The sequence below is a fragment of the Gadus morhua genome, chromosome 13 (genome assembly GCF_902167405.1).
Source record: "Gadus morhua chromosome 13, gadMor3.0, whole genome shotgun sequence".
NCBI classification, from domain to species: domain Eukaryota; kingdom Metazoa; phylum Chordata; class Actinopteri; order Gadiformes; family Gadidae; genus Gadus; species Gadus morhua.
This window is the reverse complement of record NC_044060.1, coordinates 11,726,184-11,738,421: the sequence shown is the minus strand read 5'-3', so window position 1 is coordinate 11,738,421 and position 12,238 is coordinate 11,726,184. Positions and strand designations below refer to the sequence as shown.

Sequence of the window (12,238 nt, the reverse complement as noted above, 5' to 3'; positions counted from 1 at the left end):
CATATACATGTAGATTACACACACACACACACACACACACACACACACACACACACACACACACACACACACACACACACACACACACACACACACACACACACACACACACACACACACACACACACACACACACACACACACACACATTGGGCCTTTCTTGTGATGTCACACATTCTGTAATCCCCCCCGACCCCCAGAGATTGATCAGTACTCGGGAGGATAAAGTTGCAACTACTCGTATGACATTGTATGACAATCTCGTCTTACCATCTAGCAGTACTAACATATGAAAACTATGACGGAAAGAGAGTGGTAACTCTAATAACTATTCATTCAGTCATTACACAGCAAACAAGTCCAGAATACTACCTTATAAATAAAAGTGAGGGAATTCCAAGACTCCAGATATTTGATATTTATTTTTCGATATGTTACAGTACACCGAACATTAACACTGTTAAATACCAAATGGAATCAGTTCACATTTGTCTATACAATCATAACAATAAGCATCTGGCAAATTAAAAGCATCTCTATGTTAAAATGAATCGTTTCCCATACTTAAAATAAATAAAACATGTACGACTGCTGATAAAATATCCCTCCGTTACAATGCATCACTTAAGGCAGGAGCTACTTAAGTAAACAGTGAGCAACACCACACCACAGTTTGCACACCAATGGCTGAAAGTAGTGTATCTTTGAGTTGGCATGACGATTACAATAACACAAGATGGTCGCTCCTGAACGGTAGTGTGCTTGCCCAAGCTAAAGGCTGCCTTGCGATGTACTGTCGTAGTACGGTAGTCTTTCCCATTGAATTAAATTGGGATTTAGTTGCAGTTGGTTAATTCATACAAGCATAGGTAGCACCTAGATGTGAACATCAGATTTTTTGAATAACTGCTATGTTGAGTCCTGTAGGTACAGGCCTATGGGCAAACTTTGCTGAGCGGTGATGATCAACGAGAACGCCACTGGTAAAATGTGCCCAATGCAGAACACATTGATAATCAAGCAAAACAACTTTACTGTTTTGCCTGGTCAAAGCATACACAATGTTCCAGGCAAAACATTAGGATTGTAAACTTTGTAAGAGGAACAGTGTAGATGTGGAACAAATCTGAGGGAGAATTCTTGTGCATTTTGGTGAGGGGGACAAATATCCAAAATTCTAAATACTCATGTGTAACATTCCAATTAATAGCCATATGAAATGAGTGCAGTTTGAAAACTAAGGTTAAAATAAACAATGTCCATAATATGGTTTGATTCCACATCAAACCAGGATCGAAACGCTCTATTCCAATGCACGTCCTCTGATCTAGGTTACAGAAATCAGCAATGGTCCCATATACACAAATACACAACACATTTTAAGAGCAGCGAATTGAAAAGAAATGAACTTACTCCATCATGAATATGATTTTTCTAGTCACAGTGGCCCACCAGCCAGGACTTCCCCATGTCTAGAATGAGAGCAGAACCCGGCTATTGGATGTTTCAATCCACCTGATTAGGAATCGAATACTTAGGGACTTCCAAACAACAGTGCGTACTCAGCAACAAAACAAAAATGCGATGGCACATAAAACAAAATAAAAACAACCAGCATGTCAAAGTCTCAGTGTAGTCAACAAAAAAAATATATATATTAAACGCTTCTATTGGAAATCATAGCGGACAACTGACGGTTTACAGTAAACATTGCCATCGAGCATGCCCTCCAGTCTTTTAAAACACTGAACCATGTCCCTTTCATACATGGTTATTCATGAGTTCAACTGGAAAACTAAGCATTGACCATACCTTGGGGTTTGGGGTGCTACATACGTGTACAGTTTTTTTTCCATTATTATAACTGACAGATAATGGACATTGTTTATGAATCCGTTGACCGGAACACATGGTCAAAAAGGTGATGTGCAAATGTGGAAACATACAAACACAAAAATACTAAAAAATACAAAAGGAAAGTAGTAAACTTTTGATATGATGTAATAAATGAAGAGGGAAGTGCCCTGTGTTGGTAGCTATCTCAGTAAGGACACCAGCAATACAACAATCTCTTGCTCTCTCTCTCCTTCCTTCAGTTTCATTCAGAAGGATATCCGGGTTACATTGACAGCTGCATGTCTGAGTTCATTCCTGCGAGGGTCACATAGCATGCCCCATTTTTTCTTCTAACATAACACCATTTTGTTATCTGGGTTCGGGGGACAGCCAGCATAACTCGTGACATTATGAGGCAAACAAAATGGGCTAGATTTAATTTTCTTCTGCGCACATGGATTCTGGCAAACAGCAGATAGCCAAGCCGCTTGCTTATTTTGAAATTGCCAATACTCTGCCCAAAGAAAAATTGTCTCCATTTTGGTATTAGAGTATTATGAAAGCCTTGCCCTCCAAGTAAAAGACAAGTGAATAAATTAAGTGAACTTGCGTATTCTGCCATTAATTCTAATTAGCATCAAGTTCTCTCTTTTCAATCTATGGATATTGCAGCAAAGTGAAGGTAATACTATATGGATGTATGAAAGTGCGACCAATATCATAAGTACTTGGCACTAAAGTCTGTTCTTGTAGCTAGAGGCTGATAAACATCTGCATGGGCTGTACACAACGCCACGAGCAACATGCAAAACCGTCTTATGCGTCTTCCTTGTTTTTTTTTGTTCTTGGTAAAATACTTAGTTAAAATCGACTCAGAATTGGAGCTATTTAAGTAGTTATGACCTCACTATAACAGCAGACTGTTTTTAGCTACGTTACTCAACTGTTGGCGATTCAACGACTCCATTAACAGGTGTAGTTATAAGCATTAGCATTGTTGTTTTTACAGTTCCTGTACAATCTCTCACACACACACACACACACACACACGCATTACCTATAATCATTCATAAACAGGAAGACAACACAAAGTGATGGGAAGGGTGAACCAAGAAAGGAGGGGGAAAAAAACGACACCAATGGCCGCCGCCTTTCCTTCTGAGACAATTTAAAACCACACGTGACGCGTGTCATCACTAGGCGCCGAGTGAATGTCTGGTGCACTGCCACAGTGGTCTGGCTGATTCCACATCTTCTCATTCTATTTTCAACAATGTCTGGCCCCTTTGCCCTTCCAAAGTTCATTAAAGGAGGAAAACGAAGAGAAGGAAAACAAAAACAAAAGAGGATAATTTTTCAGTTTCAAAGTCCTCTCTGAATACACACCCCGGGAGAGCAAGACGCACAGATCCTACCATAGGAGGAGCGTGCGTTCGGAAAGCTCAGAGCTAATATACAATTCAACCCCTTTTTCTTGAGACTATATTCTTTTTCTTTTGAAGCTTCACTAACTATCTCACCAAAGGCCAGCTCTTCCTCTTCTCCAAAGTACCCGGCCATTGGCGCCACCCGGGTGGTTAACTGACTTCAGCATGGTGGGTGTGTGGTGGGTGGTGGTTGGGTGGGGGGGGGGCGGTGGGTGTAGGGTGTAGGGGGTAGGGTATAGGGTGGGGGTTCTGGGGGGGTGGCGCTTGCTACTGGATCTGACAGGCCGTGGACGGGGCCGACTGGCAGCAGTAGCAGGTGGGGTTCACGGCCTTGGGAGGGATGAGGTCCAGGTCCTCGTCGTCGGGGATCTCGTCCAGCCGGTAGCCGTCCTTCAGCAGCTGGATGTTCAGGTCCTGGTTGATCTGCTGCACGCGCAGCAACGCCGCCGCCGGACCAAACAAACAAACACAAACAAAGACAAAACAAAGAATGTCAGGGGGAGGTTTGCGTCGCGTGCTCGCGCTGCACTTTTATTTCAGTGGGCTCGACAGTTTCTTAATCATGTTTGTGTTAAAGGGTAGTTCACCCTGAAATCGCTTTATCAAAATGAAAATGGACGGTTTGGGCATCACCCATCACTTGTCTTAAATCGATAATGTTGATAAACGGGGGAAGTAAAAACCTTTTCCCAGAGCGGAAGTTTTCAATTAGCGGCGCAGCGTAGCTTAAGCGAGTGTGACATTTTTTTTGACAACGTTTGACCCCTCACACTCTCTCTCATGGAACACAAGAAGTCGGTTTTAGTCTAAATAAAAGTTACGACTGTCACTTACCCTTTAGTTGCCCTTTAAATAAAAACAATTTAGAAAAGCATGCATTACAACAAAAAGGATGCTTAATGGAGAACAATGCGTACGATCTACAATGAACACCAAATAAAGGGAAGCAAGCAAAAGGTGGTACTCTGGCAGGCCTACCACAGGACTAGCTCCATACATGGACCGCTTAGGGGCGCGTCGGGCCTGACCGTGGTCAGGAGGGGGTTACCTGGCGTGGGTATGGGACGAGGTGATGGAGGTGATGGTGGTGGTGTGGTTGGGCAGGGTGGTGGTATTATAGACTATAGTGTGTTTATAGATACCTGGTCCCTCAGACATCTCACCTCGGCTGAGGAGTATCCCGATGACGAGTATCTGGACATGTCAAAGTCGTCGTCACTGAGGAAGGAGGAACAAATAGCGTTATTAAGTAAGTAATTATATATAAATATTATGAATACATAGAAATCCCCAAATTCATTATTTTGATAGCTTCCTGTTAAATATTTAATCAGCGAAGCATTTTGAATGAATCATTTTTCAATGATTCATTTATGGCTTCATTAAACAGCATTTTTGACAGAGGAGACTGGTAGTATTCAAGGAGATTGAATAAGACATATCTCCTTGAATAAACTAAACACAACAGCCATTTGTAGCTCAACCGCCTGCATAATACACAAACAACACCAAGCAAACACGGCTCGCTCAATTGCATGGCGTCAATCCGGATCACCTACCCCGACTGATCATGTGCCAGTGTGAACAGCGTAATTGAATCGAGTGAGCATAAAAAACGCCATTGTGCCACCGTGAATCACCGCGCATGCCAGTGTGTGATGCAATACAAAGTGATGTAATCTCCTGCTGGTTCAGCAAGGGGCTTATTCCAGACGAGCGAGGCAGCGAGGTGCCCTGATCAGTGCGATACTCCGGGGGCTAAGACGTGCCAGAAGCACAGTCACGGTGGGTCAGGACCAAACCCATGGGGAAAAAGGTCTCAGAGATGATTAGCTGTCCCAAATCCAATCATCTCCTGTGTTAATCAGAGGACTTGTCATTTCTAGAGGAGTACCTGTCCTGTTCCACACAAACACTGCCCCTTAGCCATGTTAAAAGACGTTATGATTGAAGTTACACTACAGAGCTTCAACGGATATGCTTGACTTGATATACCCTTTTTAAAACATCAGAATCTGGTATGGCACGATAGTGACCATATTTAGACCATTCATACTATGTGAGGAGGACAAACAGGACAAGCACTTACCTGTCAGTGTCCAGGGCCACCAGGGGCTTCTCGTCTGGACTCTGGTCTAAGGACGAGTAGCCTTTGTTTGGAACCACCAGTCTGAAGCGAGGGAGAGAAAAGAAAACCCAAAAGAGAACAATGCACATTGATTTAGAGAGGAATCATTTCACAATGGTGGATGAAATTAAATGGCAAGCAAATAAACACAGACCGGCTCCATAACTATCTCTTCTAAAGGGAAACACTCTTCTGTGACTCACACAGGAAATTGGCATTAGTCTGCTGAACCCTCGGCTGTGGGAGAAGCTCATTTCCTTTCTATGAGACCAATGGTTGCGGCCGCCCTTCGCATCCCCACTAATCCAGGAGAGACTGCAGGCCAACAGTACAGCCGACTCCCACAATAGAATCGCAATTATTGTTTACTCTCACAAATCCTGAGCCTTATGAAGAATCGTGGTGCGTGTTTGGGGTTATTACATCAGGAAGGAGACGGCCTCCGAGGTGCGTTAGCAGAAAATAATGAGGGCCTCTGATGTCCTACCACTTATGCATTTGAATTTCCTCAAACTTTATCTGGAGTTGCTGTACATTAGCCTTGAGGTGGTTTATACAGTAGGCTTGGTTATTACCTTGTCCTGGCGTTCTTCTTGGGCTGCTGGTTCACAGGACTTCCCACCGTGCCATTCTTCACAGATCCCTTCCTGGCCAGATCCCTCTGTTTCTCTGAGCAACCACAGGATATGACATCACCGGTTAATATCACATGACGCCTAAGGGTGCACTCACACTAGGCCATCTGGCCGTGGCCGTTTTCACACCTAACCGTGCTCAAATCTGCCACTGTGAGTGTGGCCAGTCTGGCCAGGCCAGGCCAACTTGAACACTTGGGAGAGGTGTGCTGCTACGGTACGGGCCGCCACGGTACAGATGCTAATGAGTCGACACGCGCAAACGCACGGCTCCGCAACCTGAGCTGGATGACGTATAGTCCATGCGACGACCATGGGCATAATAAAGGCGACGAGCCTTCTTTCCCATTAAACGGTAAACATGGTGTCAAGCGGTTAAACTGTTGGTTCACGTTGGTCCCAAATAGAAGTCGAGTGTCTGTTAGCCATTTGGGCAGACAGTGCTATTCAGGCGCAGTTGGAGAAGACCCACAAGAATTCCGATGTATTTGGGAGAATCCGCGAATCAATGACTTTATTATGGTCCATGCAGCGGACGCTTGGTGATGACGTGTTACGACGGCCAGGTGGCCTAGTGTGAGTGCAGGCCAGAGAACAATGGGGCCAGTTGAGCACGGTTAGGTGTGAAAACGGCCAATGGCCACGGCCAGATGGCCTAGTGTGAGTGCACGCTAAGAGCACCAGCACTACTCTACCCGTTCCTTATTTTTTTCTCACAATAGTTAGTCTAGCTTTCTATTTATTTTGCAGATGCTTTTATCTGGAGCGGGTTGCTAGTCATTAAAGATCAGGTAAGGGTTAGGCAGCTTGCTAAAGGATGCCTACTAGTAGGCTGCGTCCAACGGGATCACACCCAGTACATTACAGCTGTAAAACAAGACATCCTTACAATGACACTATCCTGCCCAGTATCCTGAAAACTCGATATATTCTGTATGTGTTGCGCTGCATGAAAGCCATGTTGTAAGACAATCAATGCAAATCAGTTTACCCCAGTCTTCTCTACTGTAATGTCTACCCAATGTGGCAGGCCACCATCCTTTACATTAATGCAACTTATTGCTGACATGACTTAATCCTGTCCAGGCCAAGATATAAAGGGGACTAAGGAGGGTGAGGAAAACTTTTGAGTCTGTCTACTAAACAATAACTTAACTCCAACCTGGCCACTCTGGGTGTTTTAATCTAGCAAGCTAGCAGAGAGTGAGCACTGGCTAAAACTGAGCTAAACAACTCATTATTGATCAAGCCACTCAAGATGGCAGACTTCAAAAGCACACGGTCGATATTAATTGAATACATTTGTTTTAGTTATATGCGTTTGTTGCTTTTTATAGTCAAATGGACCTACTGATTTTAAGAAAGAAGATGTGACGTAATGTATTCAGCATTAAATATACAGCATTTACCATAACACTTATTCTTAATAAATGACTGGATGGAATACAATGTACAACATATGATTTTAAAACCACATTACCGACTGTGACTTTCTGAAAAGGGACCAACTCCGACCCTAACCTTGCTATGAAATGATGGTATGATTTATTGATGCCTTGATTGCCTTGTGGTTGTTGTAGTACCTATTTGAACTTGCAGGGGCGAAGGCTTGTAGTTCATGGCCACCGTCTCTCCCTCCCTGGTATCAGAGTCGGCCTCGGAGGTGGAAGATGCTGCAGGGTCCTGAAAGAAATAATATTGTTACAGGAATTCTCAACAGCTTTAACAAAATAGGATTTTGTTTAACGCAAGCCATACGACAGTATAACTTGTAGATATAATAAATTCATTGATGATATTACATTTGATTGGATCAATTTTAATTTACTTCCTTAGTTGTAGTAATGGCAATGGCCTTTCCAACCTGTGCTCTAAGCACGGTTTAACCATATTCAACCCAGAATAGAGCATCCCTCGGCAGCATTTACTGAGGCCTGCTACAGCCCACTCCCCAGAAGGGGTTGTAGCTAGCCAATGTGCTACCGTGGATGCCAGGGGTAGGCAGATCCAGAGAGCCTACAGAGGGGGTTCTCTAGCCTCTCACCGTCGGGGACAACACAGAGAGGCGAGGTCGTGGGAGAACAGAGGGGGGTTCTGTAACTGTTGGAGGGGAGGTTTCCTGACGTACAGAGAGCCGGGGCTGGGGCTTCACTGGCCTGGGCCTTGGCTAGCTCCACCAACAGAGGCCGGCATTATGTTTAGCCCACAGGCCCGCTCTTGTTGCATACGGGGAGGACTCCACAGGGACACATGGGGAAAAGGCTGCCAGGCGCCGCCTCACAATTAGCCTGCATTCACAGGGATAAATCAGAAGCTATGCCTCCAAAAGAGAAGGAGCAACAAAGACACTCCATGACACGGGCATGATGTCCCAGCTCAAACATGAGGCATTCATTTATACAGAAAACATCCAGACTGCACAAATTAGACTGATAGCTACAGAGATGCATTGTTTGTTATCAACAGATTCTTTTTTCATGGCAATCTCATTAATCTGTAGAAGCTAAATGTTGGAAGGATTAACTATCGGGAAATATGGGCCTAATTCAGTTTCGCTCCAAACATCAGACAGAATGATGTGATATACCAAATAAGTAATCCAATCACATGGGGCCTAACTAAAATTAACGTATCAAGCAATGACTATAGGACGAGAATTTTTCCTCTCACACATTCATTTCAACGGTCGCCTCCTGCAAAAAGGTGTTATCATCATGCCTGTGGCATCACGACCGACACCAAGAGAGAAGATTGAACATAATGATCACGTAACAATCAGAGTTATCAGCCGCCAATCATTTCAATCCATATTTCAGCGCTGACTGAAGATCCTGTTTCCCTATAGGAGCCGCTGCTACTCAACGAGCCGTAAAGTTGTTTACTGTAATCCGCGGGGTGGCCAGATCAGGTGAATAATAGAATCATCTGGTGGTCACGGGCCATCCGCTGGCTGAAAAAACAAATGTGAGCTGCAGAGGAAACAGAATGCAGCCCTATCGGTCTCAAATGAAGGCGCTGGAGAAGGCATGGTGCGGGAGTCAGGGGTCCTCGTTGAAGGAGTCTCCCCTGCAGACATGAAGCCTTTCATGGCACTGGTGACAGATAGCCACGTCCCCTGGATCATTATGCCTACGCTGCTGCGCAATCGCTCTCCTTCCTGCCGGGTTTTCACATCAGCTTTCACTGTAGGAGGATGGAGGTTTGGTCTGTTTGGAAAACAACCCCCATTGGAGGCTTTTATCAGGGTCCGCAGTGAATGATGAAAAGGGGATTTAGCATCAATGAGGTCATCAACGAGGGATCCGCCGGCTTCCATTAACGGGAAATATCAAAAGAAATAGAGTCTATTCCTGGAACTGTTGGTGGGTAAGTGATAGGCTATTGGGACCCATGAAAACGGGGTGCCCTGTGCTCAAATTTAAGTAATATATCTCAATATATATTTCAAATTTAAAAATAAAGAAATGTGTTATGGGAAGATGGGCACGCATTTTAGCTGGCCTTGAGAACTGCCCAGTCTTCAATAACTCATCCGCTGCTGCAGCTGGTTTTGCTAAACCTGATAACAATAATAATGTACCAAGTTGTTGATCAATATATAATATACACATGTTGACCCTTTGGTTTAAAAAGTACACACATGAGGCCTTGATCCGGATACTTGGGTGAGCGCCTGGTGCTGCTAAGTATCTAATACAAAAAACACTGATTGCGCGTGTACAATCAGCTCTGACCTTCAAAAACATTCATGCACATATTCAGTCTTAAGCACTTGGCCATATTGAAATAAATAGTAATAACACAGGTAGGTGTGTGTGTGTGTGTGTGTGTGTGTGTGTGTGTGTGTGTGTGTGTGTGTGTGTGTGTGTGTGTGTGTGTGTGTGTGTGTGTGTGTGTGTGTGTGTGTGTACTACACGAACACAATGAATGAGGAAGTGGCCTCTCCTTCTAAGTCCATTTTTATCAGCCAGTGTGGTGGGCTGTTTTACGGCCTACGATGATGAAGAGGCACTATGCTGCTGACGCAGTGGACAGCAGCCGATTGGTTGGATTACACATCACTGCTTCCTTTTGGCCAATAGGAGACTAGTATTAGGTGATCATCAGGGGACCATAAGAAAACAAAGTGTTGTGAATAGGAATGACAATGGCACGGGAGCTATGATATAAAGGCTATAACAATGTCACACAAACTCAGAAAATGCCAATCAGTTTAAGGTGACCTCACAAGGATATTACACTCGACTGGGTCGTGTTCCAATAACACTATACTCATACATGCGTGAATGAATGCGTGGAGACAGACACGTGAACACTCAGGCACTAGCAAAAAGAGATAAGTGTGTCTTGTTTCTCAGGACATGCTTGAAAGCGTGCTTGACATGCCCTTTATCATTGCATGTACATCACCCTGCTTGTGTATATGACTTTGATTTAATGCACAATAGGGAAAGGGGTCCAAATTATACAGTAAGGCCATCATAATATGACACGTCTCCATGAACTAACATGCAAACATAAACTTGTTCCATTATCTGTTTCCTTGACATTAAATAGGATTATCCACCGTTGATGCATGCCCACTTCCTCAGTCAAATAGAATTGCAGACAGATTTATGTCAGCACAGAGGGCTTGTCAGATTACACCTGGCCAATCTAGAGTCAGAGTGATAATATTTAATTGGAAGTGAAAGAAAACACAAAAGCGTTCCACATTTCAAGAACGCTAACATCATAATATGGAAAGAGGATTTGTAGTGGTTGGATTCTACCAATACTGTTAATCAATGTTTTGAGTGTGTCAACCTCAATAATTCAGGATTGACTCATCTCTACCAAAGATCACATTAGAGAACCCAGTGGAGGAAACTAATCAGATTAGCAGATGCTCCAGCATAATAAAAGGAAAGTTTTTTCCTGCTTTCACCTGCCTCAACAAGCCTCTCTAGCGTGTACTAAACAGGCATGGACATGATGATAAGCAATGAGCACCTCCGACTCGGCCAACACTGTGAGAGGGACAGCTGTTTGAGACGAAGGCTGGATAACTGGGCCTGGCCGGATAGGCCTATACATACAACTGACCCGTCACTTAGATGATGAGGTTAAATACCAAAGGACGTATTGACAATTTTGTATCGTGCATCTTAAGTTTCGGTGAAAATAAATGTAGCGTATTTAACATGACCATGCTCAAATAGTACTAGGCCTATGCTCTGGTCAACCGCGAAGGCAATAGTCCGCAGTCTCGGCTGGGACAGAAACCAACTAGAGAAAAAGCCGCTAGAATTGCAGATGGACAAATAGAAGATCTGATAGTACAGCTATACTCCTCGTACTTCTTTGAGCAGGTGAATCATTTAGTCAAACGTCATCATTATTATAGCAACATATATCAGCCCGTAGCCGTTTAACATTGCTGATTTAATTGTATAGTACGGGCATAATGCTTTCGACGTTCTCTCATATATCCTATAAGGCACCAGGAGCACACAAGACAACCCATTAAGTCTGAACGATACACTTTGCACGTACAGAATCTGAGAAAATAATGTGATGGAAACGTCTAGTCTGCTCACCAGAGGCTGCGTCTCTCCGTTGACAGGAGGCACTTGGAACCGGTCAATTTCTTCCATCATTTTCGCGAAGGACTGCTGATAAAGTTAGACCGGTTTTATAAACAAGGTTTCTACACGCCCTGGTTTTGATTTGATATGCAGGATCTCCCGTTATTTTGCATTATACCAGGCAGTTTGTTTTCCTCCAATCTGGCAGAGGTGACTCGACAGCTCAACAGCAGCACCGCCCAACTTCCGGGTTATAGGAATATAGATGTGTCCAATCACAGAGGAGATCATATTCTAGAGAAATAGCAGCGGTGGAGCGGAGGGGGGACAACAAAGGGCATGATTATGTTAATAAATTCAGGCAAATGCGTTTGGCTTGAGTGTGGAATAACAAATTTCCTTTGAGTCTGTAATTATTGTGTGTACATTCACGGGAATTGTTGTACTACGTGTTTTTAGGGAATCATTTCCATGTATTAAATAGTGGTCTATGAAAACGACACGAAAAAAAATTACTTATTCATTCATCCATAAATTTAGAAGTACTACAGTATGGAAGAAATACTAAATTCGGGTGCCACTGCATAGTGGTACTGCGTCATGTTTTAGTTAGGCTGAGAGAGGATCCTGTGTTGTAGCGTTATC

General features: G+C 43.7%; 1 protein-coding gene across 3 annotated transcripts; it reads right to left on the bottom strand.

The window, feature by feature from the left end:
• Positions 1–403: 403 nt before the first annotated feature.
• fam219aa (family with sequence similarity 219 member Aa) lies at positions 404–11,843 on the bottom strand. 3 transcript variants are annotated; one of them, XM_030374959.1, is made up of 6 exons: positions 11,606–11,843; positions 7,610–7,709; positions 5,967–6,060; positions 5,353–5,433; positions 4,406–4,481; positions 404–3,689 (listed from the first exon to the last, which is right to left on the bottom strand). In XM_030374959.1, the coding sequence occupies exons 1-6, from the start codon at positions 11,663–11,665 to the stop codon at positions 3,531–3,533; spliced, it is 570 nt and encodes a 189-aa protein (XP_030230819.1). In that variant the 5' UTR covers positions 11,666–11,843; the 3' UTR covers positions 404–3,530. The 3 variants fall into 3 exon arrangements, with proteins under 3 accessions (XP_030230819.1, XP_030230820.1, XP_030230821.1); XM_030374960.1 differs by having other exon boundaries at positions 4,427–4,481; XM_030374961.1 differs by having other exon boundaries at positions 404–3,686; positions 4,427–4,481.
• Between the last annotated feature and the right edge of the window lie 395 nt (positions 11,844–12,238).

Bases quoted from the DNA above. Each gene is read 5' to 3' on its own strand.
- fam219aa (XM_030374959.1), bottom strand. From the start codon at position 11,665: ATGATGGAAGAAATTGACCGGTTCCAAGTGCCTCCTGTCAACGGAGAG. The intron at 7,710-11,605 runs GTGAGCAGACTA...TATTTCTTTCAG, and splicing joins ACGGAGAGACGCAGCCTCTG to GACCCTGCAGCATCTTCCAC. The intron at 3,690-4,405 runs GTATCTATAAAC...CTGCGCGTGCAG, and splicing joins TGAGATGTCTGAGGGACCAG to CAGATCAACCAGGACCTGAA.